This window comes from Nuphar pumila, chromosome 16 (assembly GCF_984573655.1).
Source record: "Nuphar pumila chromosome 16, dmNupPumi1.hap1.1, whole genome shotgun sequence".
NCBI lineage: Eukaryota > Viridiplantae > Streptophyta > Magnoliopsida > Nymphaeales > Nymphaeaceae > Nuphar > Nuphar pumila.
This window is the reverse complement of record NC_143264.1, coordinates 7,984,239-8,000,308: the sequence shown is the minus strand read 5'-3', so window position 1 is coordinate 8,000,308 and position 16,070 is coordinate 7,984,239. Positions and strand designations below refer to the sequence as shown.

Here is a 16,070-nt window from a genome sequence, read left to right as displayed (position 1 = left end):
AGGGTCAGAACTAGAAAGATGACATCGACCCCGCTATGTATGATATGTTTCAAAAGATGATGGCGAGGATAATGTCGGAACAAGCCGAGGCTAAGCTGAAAGAGGCAGTTCCTAAAAGCAAACTGAGAAAGAAGCCTGTAAAAAAGCAAATCCGAATCATCAGGAAGAAGGTACAACCAGACACTACTTCTGAGGAATCGGAGTCAGTCGAGGAAGAATCGGAAGAAGAAGAGCAGATTGTCTACAAATAGAATCCTCCAAGGCAGTCCGTAAAAATAGCTGCAGAAGAGCCCGAATCCGTCAACAAGCCCAAGTCTGGGGCTCCAGCAGAGGACCTGATGAGCAAGCAGATAAAGGAGATGAATCGAGCAATTAAGGACATTCAAGCCAAGAGTAAGGGCAAGCAGACCTACACTAGCAAAGATTTTTACGATGGTCTAGATGGGGACGATAACCTGGAGAACCTTCCTCGTAAATTTCTCAAGTTTGATGGAACTGGCAACCCTAAAGGCCACTTAGCCATATTTTATGCAGAGTGCAGCCGTTTCAGGAAAGACAACAGGGATCTGTTCATCTGTTTTCCCCGCAGTCTAGAGGGTGTAGCAGCCAGGTGGTATGCTGACCACATCAATCCTATCGAACTACGAGAGTTCGATAAGGTAGTAAATCTGTTCATCGAGCGCTTCTTATTCAACACTGAAGCCTCACCTACATTAAACCATCTTTACAACCTGAAGCAAGGAGAAACTGAAAGAGCAGGAGATTTCATTCACAGGTGGAGAAGCACCTGTAATAAGATAAAGGTACCCATTCCAGAGGAACACGCATTGCAGGTGATCCTCAACAATTTCTCTCAGCCCATAAGGAGCCTCATCGCCACTTCCTCGGCAAAATCCTTCTTCAAGTTAATTGAGCGAGCTGAATGGCTCGAAGCAGGGATAGAAAGCGGGTTGTACAAGGGCACGCCTCTGGTCAAGAATATCCAAGACCAGAAGAAAAAGGCACAATTCGCTCATTCAGTTGATGCCTTCTGCAATAATCTTGGCAGCAACAGCAAAGGAAACAAGAACAGTGACAGCAGCCCGAGAATAGATCAGAACAAGGGGCATAAGGAGAGAGCCTATAAGAACAATGACAAGCCGCTTCCAAATGGCTTTCAGCAAAAGGGTGACCTTCAAGAGAAGCCCAAGTACATCAAATGGGAGAAAGATCGAGTTTTCACCCCGTTATCTTAGAGTTTAGAAGTGATTATGGATTATCTTTTGAAGCACGGAATGATCAAGCTCCCTAAAATAGTGGATCCTCTTGTGATCTTGGGAAAGTTCAAAGACCAATTCTGCAAGTACCATAGGGCAACAGAGCACGACACCGAGCACTGTTTTGTCCTCAAACATATGATACAAGACTGCACCGACAGAAGTGAGTTGATAGAGGACAAGGAAGAAGAGCGTTCAACAGTCCTGACAGAACCATTTCCAGATCACTCCAAGAATTAAGGATGCCAAAGTTTTTTCCTGCACTGTCATTTCCTTTTTGTTAGTTATCCTGTAGGGGCAAGTCAGCCCAGTCTTTTTATGAACCTTTTCTTTCAAAGTTCTTGTAAATATTCAGTCTTGTTATTGAACCTTTGCTTATCAATGAAATGCCAATTTCCTTTATATCTTTTATATCCAATGCTTCTTTTCCCTTTATCATACTGGGGCATTTAAATTCCGGTTCTTTTCAGAATGTGGAACAATCCTGACATCATTCATGAGAGAAATGATATTACCTATGAGGGCTTTTCAAAAATCATGAAATTTTAAAAAGGTCTTCGTTATGACCAAAGAGTTCAAATATTCTTTGGTCCAACCTTTGTCAAAGATCAACCCTCATGTTGATCATGTTTTCAAAAATAGGTTTTCGAGCCATTGCATTGAAAAATCAACCCTCGTGTTGATCATGTTTTCCAAAATAGGTTTTTGAACCATTGCATTGAAGGATCAACCCTTGTGTCGGTCTTATCTTCCAAAAATAGGTCTCAAATCTTGTGTTGATCATATTTTCCAAAAAGTGGTTTTTCAAACCGTCACATTTAAAGATCAACCCTTGCGTTGGTCTTATCCTCCAAAATGGGTTATAAATCATTATATTCAAATATCAACCCTTGCGTTGATCTTATCTTTCAAAATAGATTATAAATCATCATATTCAAAGATCAATCCTTGCATTGGTCTTATCTTACAAAAATGGGTTTTAAATCATTATATTCAAAAATTTTCCTCTCATTGTTGATCTTCTTCAAAAAATAGGTTTTCAAAAACCATTGCCTTCAAAAATTAACCCTCATGATGATTTCTCATGTTTGATTTAAAGGATCAGATCTCGCACTGATCATTCTTCTTGTGGTGGATTTTCTTTCCCCAAAATGATCTCTCATTTATCTTTTAAATAAACATTTTCCTTTCAAAATCCCATATGTAGGCAGGATCAGAAAAAAAAAACTCCTTTTTCTCAAATCTTATAAATCTTCAGTTAATTTTGATATCTTTATCACTTTCATTCATCTTATTCATATTTTTATCAAGTTTACGTCAATTTTATCAAGTTTTATCAATTTTTCCTCAATTCTATTAAATTTTATCAAATCTCTTTCCCTTTCAAGTTAAGGGATAAATCTGATGCCTCTTTTCCATGAGGTATTTTCTAAATCCTATTTTCCCTTTCAGGTTAAGGGATAAACCTGATGCCTCTTTTCCATGAGGTATTTTCTAAATCCTATTTACCCTTTCAGGTTAATGGATAAACCTGATGCCTCTTTCCCATGAGGTATTTCCTTTATTTTTTTGGCCCTTTCAGGTTAAGGGATAAACTTGACCCTCGTTGTCCGAGGTATTCCCGCTCAGGTTAAGGGATAAACCTGACCCTCGTTGTTCGAGGTGTACCCTTTCAGGTTAAGGGATAAACCTGACCCTCGTTGTCCGAGGTGTTCCCCCTCAGGTTAAGGGATAAACATGACCCTCGTTGATTGAGGTGTTCCCATTCAGGATAAGGGATAATTCTGAGACCCCTCGTAGGAGCAATAACGCTACCTATGGGGATTCTTTTGTAAATACAAGTTTCGTCAATCTTCATTGATTTTCTAAATTTATATCAATTTCTCTTTATTAAAATTCCTTAAATTCTTTTTCCCATCCAGGATAAGGGATAATCCTGAGACCTCTCGTAGGGGCAACAATGCTACCTATGAGAATTCTTTTTGCAAATACAAATTTTATCGATCTTTATTGATTTCTAAATTTATATCAATTTCCCTTTAAATTCTATTCTTTTTCCCATTCAGGATAAGGGATAATCCTGAGACCTCTCGTAGGGGCAACAATGCTACCTATGAGAATTCTTTTTGCAAATACAAATTTTATCGATCTTTATTGATTTCTAAATTTATATCAATTTCCCTTTAAATTCTATTATTTTCCCCATTCAGGATAAGGGATAACCGTGAGATCACTCATAGGGGCAACCATGCTACCTGTGAGAATTCTTTTTACAAAAATAAATTAATTTCCTCAAATGTTCTACATTTTTTTTTCAAAGTTTTATATCTTTTTGTCTTCTCAAAGTTTATTCTTTTTATATTCCCCGTCACATACCTGGTTCATCTAAATCATAGATCATAAATTCTAAATCTTGTCATATCCCTTCTAAATTCAAGTCTCAGGTTATCTCTTCATAAAATCTTCTATTTCCCCTTCAGGTTAAGGGATAAACCTGAATCATTCTTTTCCTAAATTCTCATCAAGTGTCTATTCTATTTCAGGATAAGGGATAATCCTGAAACCCCGGCAATCATTCCTGCTTCAAATCTGTAAATATCTTAAAAATGTTGGTCTCCTGCCTGACTTTCGGTCGGAAAACCCAGTCCTCGCACAGGGTTACCTCTCAAAATCTTTAAATCTAAATATCAAGTTCATTCACAAAAATCAGTCCTCGTAGTATTTGTCTTTCAAAAAACTTCAAATCTTAGATCAAATCATTAAATCAAAGGTCGTTAAATAAAAGGTCCCAGCTACTTCGTTGGTCGTTAAATGAATAAATGAAATGTCCCAGCTACTTCGTTGGTCGTTAAATGATTAAATGAAATGTCCCAGCTACTTCGCTGGTCGTTAAATGATTAAATGAAATGTCCCAACTACTTCGTTGGTCGTTAAATGATTAAATGAAAGGTCCCAGCTACTTCGCTGGTCGTTAAATGATTAAATGAAATGTCCCAACTACTTCATTGGTCGTTAAATGATTAAATGAAATGTCCCAGCTACTTCGCTGGTCGTTAAATGATTAAATGAAATGTTCCAGCTACTTCGTTGTTCGTTAAATGATTAAATGAAATGTCTCGTTAAATGATTAAATGAAATGTTCCAGCTACTTCGTTAGTCGTTAAATGAAAAGTCCCAGTTTTTACTGGTCGTTAAATGAAATGTTCCAACTCCTTTGTTGGTCATTAAATGAAATGTCCCAGCTACTTCGCTGGTCGTTAAATGAAAGGTCCCAGTTTTTACTGGTCGTTAAATGAAATGTCCCAGCTACTTCACTGGTCGTTAAATGAAATGTCCCTATCAATTAAACATTCATTCCATTTCATTTCAAAAAATAACTAAATAAAAAATCTAAACCCTAACAATATGTTATGCTAAGTGGCAAAAAGAATCCTAAAATCAAAATCCTTGTCCCTATCAAACATTTTGAAACAAAAAAATTGAAAATAAGAACAAGGAAGAGACCAGACACCATGTCCAAGGGCGTGCACCAGAGAGGCTGCCAGATGTCTGGTCTGAATCCTGCAAAGTTTTGGCGGAGAGAGAGAACCTTAAGGCAGGGGCATGCGCACCAACGCTGCCGTTAGTGCCACCGGAAGCTGAGAGTACAGAGCATTTGGGGGTGTGGTGGTGTTGGGGCAGGGGGTGGCGCAGAGAAAGAGAGAGGGTAGTCGGTGTCGGGGTAGAGGGGGAGAGGCGTGTGTCGGGTCAGAGTGTGCCCACCCTGACTTGTGTCGGGTCAGAGTGTGCCCATCCTGACTCGACCTTTCTGAGGGTGAGGGTGGTTATTCGGAAGATGCTTTACAAGTACTCTATGAAATTGTATTATCAGGGGTATAACCAAATTCAGTTACAATCTCTTCAGTTCATCCTGCTTGGCCTTATTATTTGGGTGGATCATGCCAAAACTCAATCCAAAACTATTTTTTTAATAAAATTTTTAATATTTAAAATACATTCAAAGTGGTACTCGTGTAAAGAAAATGCAAGTGGTTATGGATTTTTGCCGATATGCACTCCCGAAGAAAAAACATAAAATAAATAAATAAATAGACAACAGATTAAAAGTAGATGAAAGAAGGAAAAGTTGAATATGTAGAGAGACTCACTTGAAAAAGCAAAAGCGACATCATCTCTATTCTTCGCCCAAGAGTCATTGTTCATATTGATTTATCTTCAATTAAGGGAATGTGTTGAACTAGGGAGTGATCTTCGCCTTCATCTTTACTCAACCTTTGTGTGAATTCAATTGGCAAGTCCGAATAGAAAAACTCTTGGAGGTTGGTGAGGTATTGAATTCCCTAAGGCACTATCTTTAGCTTGTCATTCACCGATGCTTAATTTTTGATGGATAAGCGATGGAAAAATTTTGTCTCAAACTCCAACACAACTTCGCGATGGATGAGCGACAACATTTTTTCGTCGCTACTCCGTCACAAATTTGCTTCGACATTTACGATGGATTTTTTTCGTCGCTAATCTGTTGCTAAATTTTTTATAAAACCCTAATGTGAGACCCTTTCTTTTCCCTTTCTGTTTCATCCATTCACCTGTCGCTCGCCGCCCGTCGACCATCGTTTGCCGCCCGTTGCCAGTCGGTCGCCTATCGCCCATCGCCCATCACCTGTCGTCGGTCATCCATCGCCCTCTCCTTCACCTCCACCTTCTTCCCTCACTCTATCTCTTTCACCGCTGTGTGCCACCACCGACGACCTTCGAGCACTCTCCTTCTCGTCGCCTTTCTCGACCCACCGCCATCAGTGAGCATCGCCGCCAGGCGACAACGCCACCACCATTGCTTCTCGCTCTTTCGTCCTCTTCTTTTGTTTGCCAGGATCGACGCAGGCAATACTCTTGGCTGTCTCCTTGTCTCCCTCGTGTGCTTTCATCGGTGACCCTTGTCGGGTAACCCGTGACGTCAGCCGCCTTCTCAGGTAACCTCTTTCCCCTTTGCGTGTCTTCTTGTTCTTGTCCTCCTTTTTCTTTCCTTTCGACTGGCAGTGGTTAAATCCCTACCTCTTTCTCTTTTTTGATAGCCATGACTGTTCGGCAGGGGCTGACAATATTTCATCAGGTCGGCAGTTCAGCAGGGACTAAAGCCTCTGCCAGTATTCTTTGTCTCCCTGTTGCGGCAGGGGATGGAGACACCCTCCCTGCGCTCCCCCTCTCTCGCGTTCAGCATGCCTGTGCCCCCGGCTTGCTTGATCACTCATTCAACGGTTGTGTCGGCTAGTGGGGGAGCTTCAGGCCTATTGTGCTTTTGCCACGAGGTGCTTGGTCCCCTTCCTATCTCCAAACAGAGTCAATATTCCCCTTCGATTTGTGGGATCAGTTTCCCATTTGATTTGGAGAAACCGAGTTCCCGTTTGTATATTTGTGCTTTTTATGTTTGAATCACTATGACATTTTTTTAACAACCTTAGAACACATATCTGCATGATTGAATCACTATGAATTTTTTTTGTCAACCTTAGAACACATATCTAAATTCTGTTAATGTCCTTTCACTTTATTGCTAGTTTATGTGTCATTCATCCACATAACTTTGATTGCCTTAAATTAGGTGCATTGCATATAATTTATTTCATTATATTTTGTTTATCAATACTAACCTTTCGGTTCTCTTGTAGGATGCTGGAGATAATCAGCACAGAGAAGCTGATGGAGGCATGGATGAAGGGATAGATCGAGACAAAGAAGATGATGATGCTCTGAATCTTGGCGATGATTAGATTCATGTGTTGAATTTGTTGCACCTTCTTGTTGTTTCAAACAAAACTCTTTGTATATGTTCACTTATAAATAATTAGAACTTGGCGAGGATTATAGTGGATCGATAAAATTTTCCCCTTGTAACTTGTGTTAAATTTGTTTCACCTGCTTTGTATATGTGTACTTTGTTTTTTACACACAGGTTATATAAATTATATAACGAGGAATATTTTTCGATATTTATATTTCAAACAATTTTTTTTATTTTTTAAAAATTTGTGATAGATTAGCGACAAATATTCCATCGTTAATATCTGTCACAAATTTAGGGACGGATATTTATCTGTCTCAAAACTGAATCAACCGATATTTTGTGACGAAATGTAATCCGTCACGAATTCGTCAATAAATTAGTGATGGAATTTAGTGACGGATTATCGACGGATATGTATCTGTCGTAAAACCAAATCAATGCTTAATTTGTGATGGATTAACGACAGATCATGATATTTGCTAATTTGTCGCTTATTAGTAGCGGAAGTAGCGACAGATTAGTTTTGTCGCTAATTAGCGACCATAAAATTGTGACAGGCCCTGTCCATTGTTAAGCCATCGTCAATCTGTCACCAAACAGTTCAACGATGGATTTGCAACAAATTAGCGTTGGATAGCGTCCATCGCTAATCCGTAGAATTCTTGTAGTGAATGTTGATACACATGGCCGAAAGTTTGTTTTGGTAATAGCGGATCTAACACAACAGTTGCATCCTTAAGCGGAATTTAGGTTGGATTTGGTTATTTTTCACATAATCAGATGGATTCGATTTGAATGTTTTCATTTTTGCGTTAGAATCTCAATCCCAATCCAATTAGGGCATTTCCAATTAACCAAATTTGGTAATACCCATATCTGACCCAAACCCAACCCATTTATATCCTTATTTGGAAAGGTGAATTCATTGTCATGTGAAAATATATGCCATAAGAATGAATCTATGTTATTTAAAATCATATGAATTAGTTTCTTATGTTGACTTTTCATTTTATGAAACAAAAAACAATTTAATTTATCAACTTCGTTTTGCACTAAGAAATGCTAAATTCAACTACATAATTTCAGACTTTGTTCAAATTGAAGGATAGTTTTATAGCCAAACCCAAATGTGTGAAACCCAATATCATTTATTCCATATTTTAATATATTATATCCAAATCTAAATATGTTAGATGTGTAAATGTTAGTAAAAAGTATCAGCGATGCTTTGAAAATATCATGAAAAATGCAATATTATTGTTGATAGTTTAAACAACCAAAATATTGTAATATCTACGTTTACATTGGCTACATCTCAGGAAAAAGGGATACTTTATATATTTTTTACTTTTGTGTCTTTCTAGTATTTTTGTCCCTAATTTTTGGCTTTTTTTTGTTGCCGATATTTTTCAATAAAAACAAGAAAAAGATCACCTAAACAAGAAAAAGATCACCTTCTCATGAGAATCCAACTATAGTCACTTTCCATGCATGAGAGAGAGAGAGCAAAATATGGGGGGTGAGAAAAAATTCCATATGAATAGAAGTCACATTGTGTGGGTTTGGTTGGGTGTGTATGACTTCTAATCCCATGAAATTGACTTTCGTTGAGGTTTATTTTCTCATTGACTTTAGCTATGTTTGGCCCATTATGGCATCGTTTGTTTCATGCTACTTACAAGGGAAGGTGCTGAGCTGGCAACCCTGATGTAAGCATTTTCCACCACCATAAATGAAACAAATATCAAATCATGTTATAGTGTTATGCTGGCACAAGTGAGCCCCGATTCTTTCCACCACCTAACATTTTTGTGTAGCTTGGAGCAAGATGGATGTGCAAGGGATGAGAAAAATCGATTGGAAGAAGCAATGGGAAATAAGGTTGTGTATTAGACTGTGGTTTATATTCCCATTATGGTAACTATTGCTGCGCTACCTTGCAAGCATCTTCTCGAAAAATGAGTTGGTGTAAAATGATAAGAATTTTTTTGTTGAAATTTCAAGGAAATCCATTTATATTATCTTTATCTGCTTTCCTTGTGATATTTTTAAGTTCAAAATTTTCTTTTGTAACACATTTTCGTATGCTGAAAACTTCACATGATGAGTTTGTCCATCGTGTGCACGCTTTTCATCGACATCTTGGAACATATGGTGTATGATTTTAGTATAAGGAGTGGGCATGAGTGCTTTTTCAAACCGCGTTCTCCCTTTCATACACAAAGAGGGGTTCCCCCTTTCATCTTTTGTCTTCAACTTTCTTTTCCCACCAAGCAATAATGTTTTGCTTTGATGGTTCTGCATCAGCCAAATTTGCCAACTACCATTTGCTTAACAAGAATATATGAAAGTTTGTGGCATACTTATATATGGTGGAAAATTTTGAACAAGACAAAGGAATTGACAAAAAAAAGCCACAACGTGAATCTCTCCAAATCGCAACGAAAATCTCATTCAACACAATGCATAAGAGCAGTACAACACTAAAGGAGAAAAAAAAAAGAAAAACAAATGGATGATAACAATGGAAGCACAAAAAAAATCAGAAAAATAATAATGCCACACTGGAACTGTGGAGCAAATGAAATCTACGAGTGTAAAAAATTTTCCTTTCTTTTCTCTCCCAATGCACCACCACCATAAGAACAGACACATGTGCCAAATTGAGACATCAACTGACGATAAGCAAAGTCGCAGACTTACAAATCTCGCTATTGGGATTTTCCGAGCAAAGGAAAAACACACAATAAATTAAAAAATTTGTTTTTCTTTGATAAAATATTGCCATGTTTAATTTTTTAAAATATATAAAATTATAAGAAAAACTCAAATATATATATTGCATTAATGATGTGATAATATCATGATAAAAACACATTTTTTTCAAAATAATAACATTTTGAAAACATCACTTTTTTTATTATCTTGCGATAAAATACGGAGATTTAAACAAATTGCCGATATTTGTGACCATCCTTTAAAGGGCGGGCTACTTCCCACTCTTTTGGCCTTATTATTTGGGTGGATCATGCCAAAACTCAGTCCAAAACTATTTCTTTAATAAAATATTTAATATTTAAAATACATTCAAAGTGGTACTCGTGTAAAGAAAATGCAAGTGGTTATGGATTTTTGCCGATATGCACTCCCGAAGAAAAAACATAAAAAAGCATAAAATAAATAAATAAATAGATAACAGATTAAAAGTAGATGAAAGCAGGAAAAGTTGAATCTGTAGAGAGACTCACTTGAAAAAGCAAAACCGACGTCATCTCTATTCTTCGCCCAACGGTCGAACTAGGGTGTGTTCAATTAAGGGAATGTGTTGAACTAGGGAGTGATCTCCGCCTTCATCTTTACTCAATCTTTGTGTGAATTCATTTGGCATGTCCGAATAAGTTAACTTTTGGAGGTTGGTGAGGTATTGAATTCCCTGAGGCACTGTCTTTAGCTTGCGGCAACTATCGATGCTTAGCTCCTTAAGGTTTGGCATTGCACCCTTCGGCAACACCACGCTTTCCAAATTGTCCAAACTACCCAAGTGTAGGTGCTTAAGCTTGGGAAACCCCTTATCCTCACATTCTAATTTATGTCCATCATAAGCATCATCAATTATAAGTCGTACCAGACATGGACACAATTGGAGGACCGAAAATGGGTCTCTACTCAACCTACTTTCCCATAACAATAAGTCAGTGAGGTTAGGCAGGTATTCAACCCCAGTCGGTAACTTTTCTAAACCCCCTTCGAACTTAAGTGCCTCAAGGTGCTGCAGAGGAGGTGAAAATAATGAGGGTACTTGAACACCATCATTCTTATTGAAAACGACATGCAACTTTGAGAGGCATACCATCTTTTGAATGGAAGTACAAAGCTCATCACTGTGTTCTCCATGAACATTTGTTATTCCAAGGTTTCTGAGTGCGGTCAGGTTCCCAATCTCTTGAATGATTTTTTTCCTTGAACCTCTTATATAGCTCAAGGTGTGTAGGCATCTCAAATTGTTGATTCCCTCTGGTAGTTTGACACCTCGAATGCAATTACCAGCCTCCAAATGGCGTAAGCTTTTCATTTTGTAAATCCCTTTAGAGATACTTGTAATAGCAGTGAATCTCACATCTAACGTTTGTAGGTTCTGAAGCCTTCGAATTGACCTAGGGAGTTCTGTCAGTTTTGCGTTATGACTTAAACTCAAGAACCTCAAATGAAGCATTTCTGCCACTTCAGTAGGAAGGCTTTCGAGATTGGCCCCTTCCAAATCTAATACCCTTAGCAATTTAAAATTGGAAAATGCCCTAACCAAGGACGGTGGTGGCTTACAACCACGAAAAGTAAGAAGGGAGCGAAGGTACGACATTCTTACATTGCTCGATACAAAAGCATCCTCTGTGATGATGGATAAGCGTCGACACTTCTCAACATTCTTTGTGATTTTTGCATTGAGCGCGAGGCAAGACTCCTCTTCCACTGACTCCTCAATGGCTAGGTCTCGCATAAGGTCATGCATTCGACAAAAACTTACCCTACCGCTACCGCCTGTTTTTGAAACCAATAGAATGCTCCTATCAATTAGCTGCATGAGGTAGTCCTTTCCTACCTCCTCGACTAACATGCCTGATCTTCTTTCTTCTATGAATCCTTCTGCTATCCAAAGTCTGATGAGTTTTTCGGTATTAATCTCATAATCTTCAGGGAACAAAGCGCAATAGAGAAAGCATGATTTGAGATGTCTAGGCAACTCATTGTAGCTCAACTTTAGGATACTTCTCACATTTTCAGATGTAGAACCGTTGCTCAAATGCCACCCTAGGCTGTTATACACTTTTTCCCACTCTGTCTGTGTTCTCTCCTTCTTAGAGATAACACCTCCCAATACTGCAAGCGCAAGTGGCAAACCTTTACATTTCCTCAGCATATCATCACACACTCGCTGTAGTTCTTGAGGAATAGAGGTTTCCACATAACTCCCTCGAGACGCTTTCCTACAAAACAAGGCCAATGCTTCATCATGGGATAGAGGTTCCATCCGATGAACAAAACTTGAGACATCATCTGCTTCCAGTGCAGAAGCTATGCTTTCGATGCGAGTCGTAACCACGATAGTACTTCCATTAAAATTCATGGGCAATGCGTCTTTGACTTGATTCCAAGCCTTTGCATCCCACACATCGTCCAACACAAGCATGTATCTTTTTCCCTTCAAGAAGCCACTGAGTTCTTTTTTCATATCGGTTTCATCCATCCTCTCTGGATCCTGCAAGTAGCCACTTAGTTCTTTTTTCATTTCGGTTTCATCCATCTTCTCCTGATCCTTCTTTACACATAACTCTTTGAGCATACGTTTTAGAAGATCCCTAGTATCAAAACTTTGGGATACAACTACCCAAGCGTGAATTTTGAAATGTTTCTTCACTTTCGGGTTATTATAAACTTTGGTTACGAGGGTGGTCTTCCCGGATCCTCCCATCCCGGCTACTATAATGGACATAAGCTTTGGAACTTCACCTCCCACTTCTTCATTCACCAACTTTGCAATCAAGGAATCCACGTCCTTTTGAAATCCCACAAAATCATGTTGCTCCATAAGATATGAATCACCATCCCTCCATGTTTGATTTGTAGTATATGAACTATTATTATCTAGAGTAGACCTTTGAAGGTCATACCTGTCTTTCCTTTGTGAAATTTCATCGATCCTCTGTCGGATGTTCTGTATCTTCTTCGCAAGGTCACGACGTGCTTTTAATTGCCTAATTTTGTGAGTGCTCTTGCTAAGGAAACCCTTAAGGCCACCACCTTGGTAAGATCCAAGCATGAACTCGTCAATAACATCCTCAATATCATATGCAACACGTCTTACTTGTTTCACCCATGTCCTGATTCTCTCGTCGATGTCTCTCTTTTTATCTGCATCTTTCAGAAAAGCTTCCATACTCTCTAATTCTTCTTTCAACTCTTGCACTTGAGGCCCAACCCCTCTTTGCAACCGCCACTCACTCACCAACATGGCGTCTAACTTCCGGATTAGGTATCCAACAGCCGGATCAGCCATCTCTGCTACTCACAAGCGACTGCTTCCAACTGACTCTTCTTCCCTACATCAAGCTTATGTTAACGCCAAAAACCTGCATCAGTCTAGAATCTAGTTTGGTGGGTGTTGGACAAAGTAAAAAATGGTGACTCGGCTTTCACATGGTGTGCTACCGCTCATTGGATCCCACTTGTCTTGTCCAAATTGACTCTTGTCCTATGCAAGCTGCGTCTAAAAAATTCTCAATTCAACCACACCCGTCCCTTCTTGTATGAAACAAAGACAAAAGTACAGCCCATACTTTCAGTAGATACTTTTTTTTATCGTGATATTTCGGTTTCAAGGGGGCTGATGGTGAGAAAATAAGGAGCATGTTGAAACATTTGTTGCCCATAAGATTGGACTTGCATTCAGACAAGGCATGGTTGTCTTGTCCCATAAGTCAATAACGTGGTGGAAAAAAGCTGAGGCTGGACCCAGAAAAAGACCACCAAAGGGGCTTTGGCCGCTCGGCAGGCGGTCAAGGTTTTATTCTCATGAGCATCCTCCTCTGCACCAGCTGACACCAAGCATAAGTTCCAGGGGTCCTAGCTTTGGCTTTCTTTCTTTTTTTTATTCCTTTTTCCCTTTTTCTTCACATACTTCTACAATCAGTTCCAAAAAGAATCTTGTTTTCTGTTTCATACTACTCTGCTTCACACATCGCTTCCCCTATCCATTTTGCTGTCTGGCAACTGTGATTCACCTATGAGATCTAAGGCAATCTGATATCCTAAAGATTTGAGATCTTATGATCTCATGTGAAAAAATCTTTGGCCCAACACTCTCACTCTTAAAAATTAGGTAAAATTTCATTTAGGGGCCAACCATTTGCCCTTAATTCTAAATATGGATCTCACATCTCTGAAAATCCAAATATGACCCTCTGTTTTTTCTATACCTCATGTTAAATAACAAGCCAAATTACAATTGTCACCTTCATTATTAACAGTTCAAACTGTACTTTTACTGTTTTTTATGAGGATGATTGAGTGCACTACATAAAATCGCAAAAATCGAAAATGATCTTTACTGGCGTAACTATTATAAATAAAAAAAAAAAGTCGATGAACCATAATTACAGGTTTATATATAAGGATCCAATAGGGGATATGGATCGAATTATATCAGGGCCATTTTTAGCCTATAAAAGCATGTCCTCATATGTTCACTCGATTTCAAAATTCAAAAATTTCCATCATTTTATGGTTATGTTTTGAGTCAAGCCACCCAGTAAGGGTTGAGTTTCACACGTTTCTATAACCCATTGTCCTCATTCTTTATAGAACGATATCATGTGAATGAGGTTCGACAGTCACAGGTCCAAACAGTAGAAGTGAAATATTACCATTTTCATCATGGTATTAATTTAATTAACATGACAAAACGCCTCTTTATTTAACAGCTTTTCCTAGTAGAAGCATTTTTATATTTTAATGCTTGCTTGTATTTTTACAACGATTTCTCAAAATGCACAAATTTTTTTTTTTTATATATTGCATGAGTTTCCTAAACAAAAAATTTGCAAGGACAAGACTGTTGGGCGGGATCACTCAGCAGGTAGAATCAAATTCCTGGTTGACTGGCCTCAACTATGGTTGCTTTTGGTCTCTTGTTGTGCGGAGAAATTGCGTGGATGGTGTGAACTGTTTGGTTGGACTGATCCAGATCCAACCCAATGCAGACCCAGGCCCACATGTGATGCACCAATTTAAACCAAGTTTCACCTAGACCAAGCATTAGACTCAGAAGTGGTTTGACCCGTTTAAGACACATTTGTTCTGAAATTAACTTGGTCCGAGCTACATTCTAGCTTGTGTTTACCCAATGTTTAGGTGTGAATGGGCTAGGCTCCAACCTAAGCTCACCTTGTTTCTGCATGCACCAGACACACACAAAAGTGGAGCTTCGATTGTTTGATTAGGTGGGCCCGAACCCGATACCATAACCAAAAACCGGGTCCAAGTCAGATACCAACCAAACCCGACCCCTTGACACCCCTAATGGTGCCACAGAACAATTGCCTTGTATGCGGCTTCTAATTCCATGAAATTGATTTTGATCATGATCCGTTTTCTCATGACGACTTGAGAAAATACATCCTGTTATGGTTCACATTTACATGAGAAAGTGTTCATTTACATAAGCTTCCCACACTTCATGTGAGATGTGATAATTCACCGCGCACAAAGTGCATTGGTAATTCGAAAAGACACCAATGGCCAATCCTTCTCTCTTAAAAAGAATGAAAATTTGCGGAGGGTATCCATCTTAGTCTTCACTATCAATCCATCTCAAGCGCGACCTTTGCTCCCTAGCCAAAGCTATTTAGGGACAGCCATATATTAAAGACTATGTTTACCAGCGCCCCTAGCTCCACCACGTAAAATTCCTCCCTGATCTTTTTTTTCATATAAATTTCTCAAGAAAGTAAACTTTTACTAACAGATAATTGAGGTCTGGATTGTATGATGATAAGGTTTCAAGGGAGGACACAACACGATAAGGTCTGGATTGCATGAAGATAAGGACTCCTGATCACTATGAGTGAGAGGTATCAGATGGACTGGATTGCATGAAGATAAGGTTTCAAGGGGGTTGAAACACTCGTTGCAGATAAGATTGGACTTGCATTCACACAAGAAGTGTATAATTGCATTGTTGTCCCATAATAACGTGGTGGAAAAAAGAAGTAGAAAAAGACCACCAACCAACCCTTTCCTTGTATATGTGGAAATTGACTAATACTCGCTTCTCGTTTCTGCTTCACACATCGCGCGCTTCCCCTATCCATTTCGCTGTGTGGCAACTGTGATTCATTCTATAAGGTTGTGATCTAAGGCAATCGGATATCCTAAAGATTTCAGATCTTAGGATCTCATGAGCAAAAATCTTTGGCCCAACATTCTCACTCATAAAAATTAGGTAAAATTTCATTTAGGGGGCAACCATTTGCCCT

At 38.7% G+C, this 16,070-nt stretch overlaps 1 protein-coding gene across 1 annotated transcript; it reads right to left on the bottom strand.

Annotated features, from left to right (window-relative positions):
- Positions 1-10,183: 10,183 nt before the first annotated feature.
- On the bottom strand, positions 10,184-13,126 carry LOC149812848 (putative disease resistance protein At1g50180). The gene has a single exon (XM_089992322.1). It carries the CDS (start codon positions 13,091-13,093, stop codon positions 10,316-10,318), a length of 2,778 nt encoding a protein of 925 aa, XP_089848448.1. The 5' UTR covers positions 13,094-13,126; the 3' UTR covers positions 10,184-10,315.
- Positions 13,127-16,070: the final 2,944 nt, after the last annotated feature.

Excerpts from the sequence above, each read along its gene's own strand:
- LOC149812848 (XM_089992322.1), bottom strand. The coding sequence starts at position 13,093 with ATGGCTGATCCGGCTGTTGGATACCTAATCCGGAAGTTAGACGCCATG.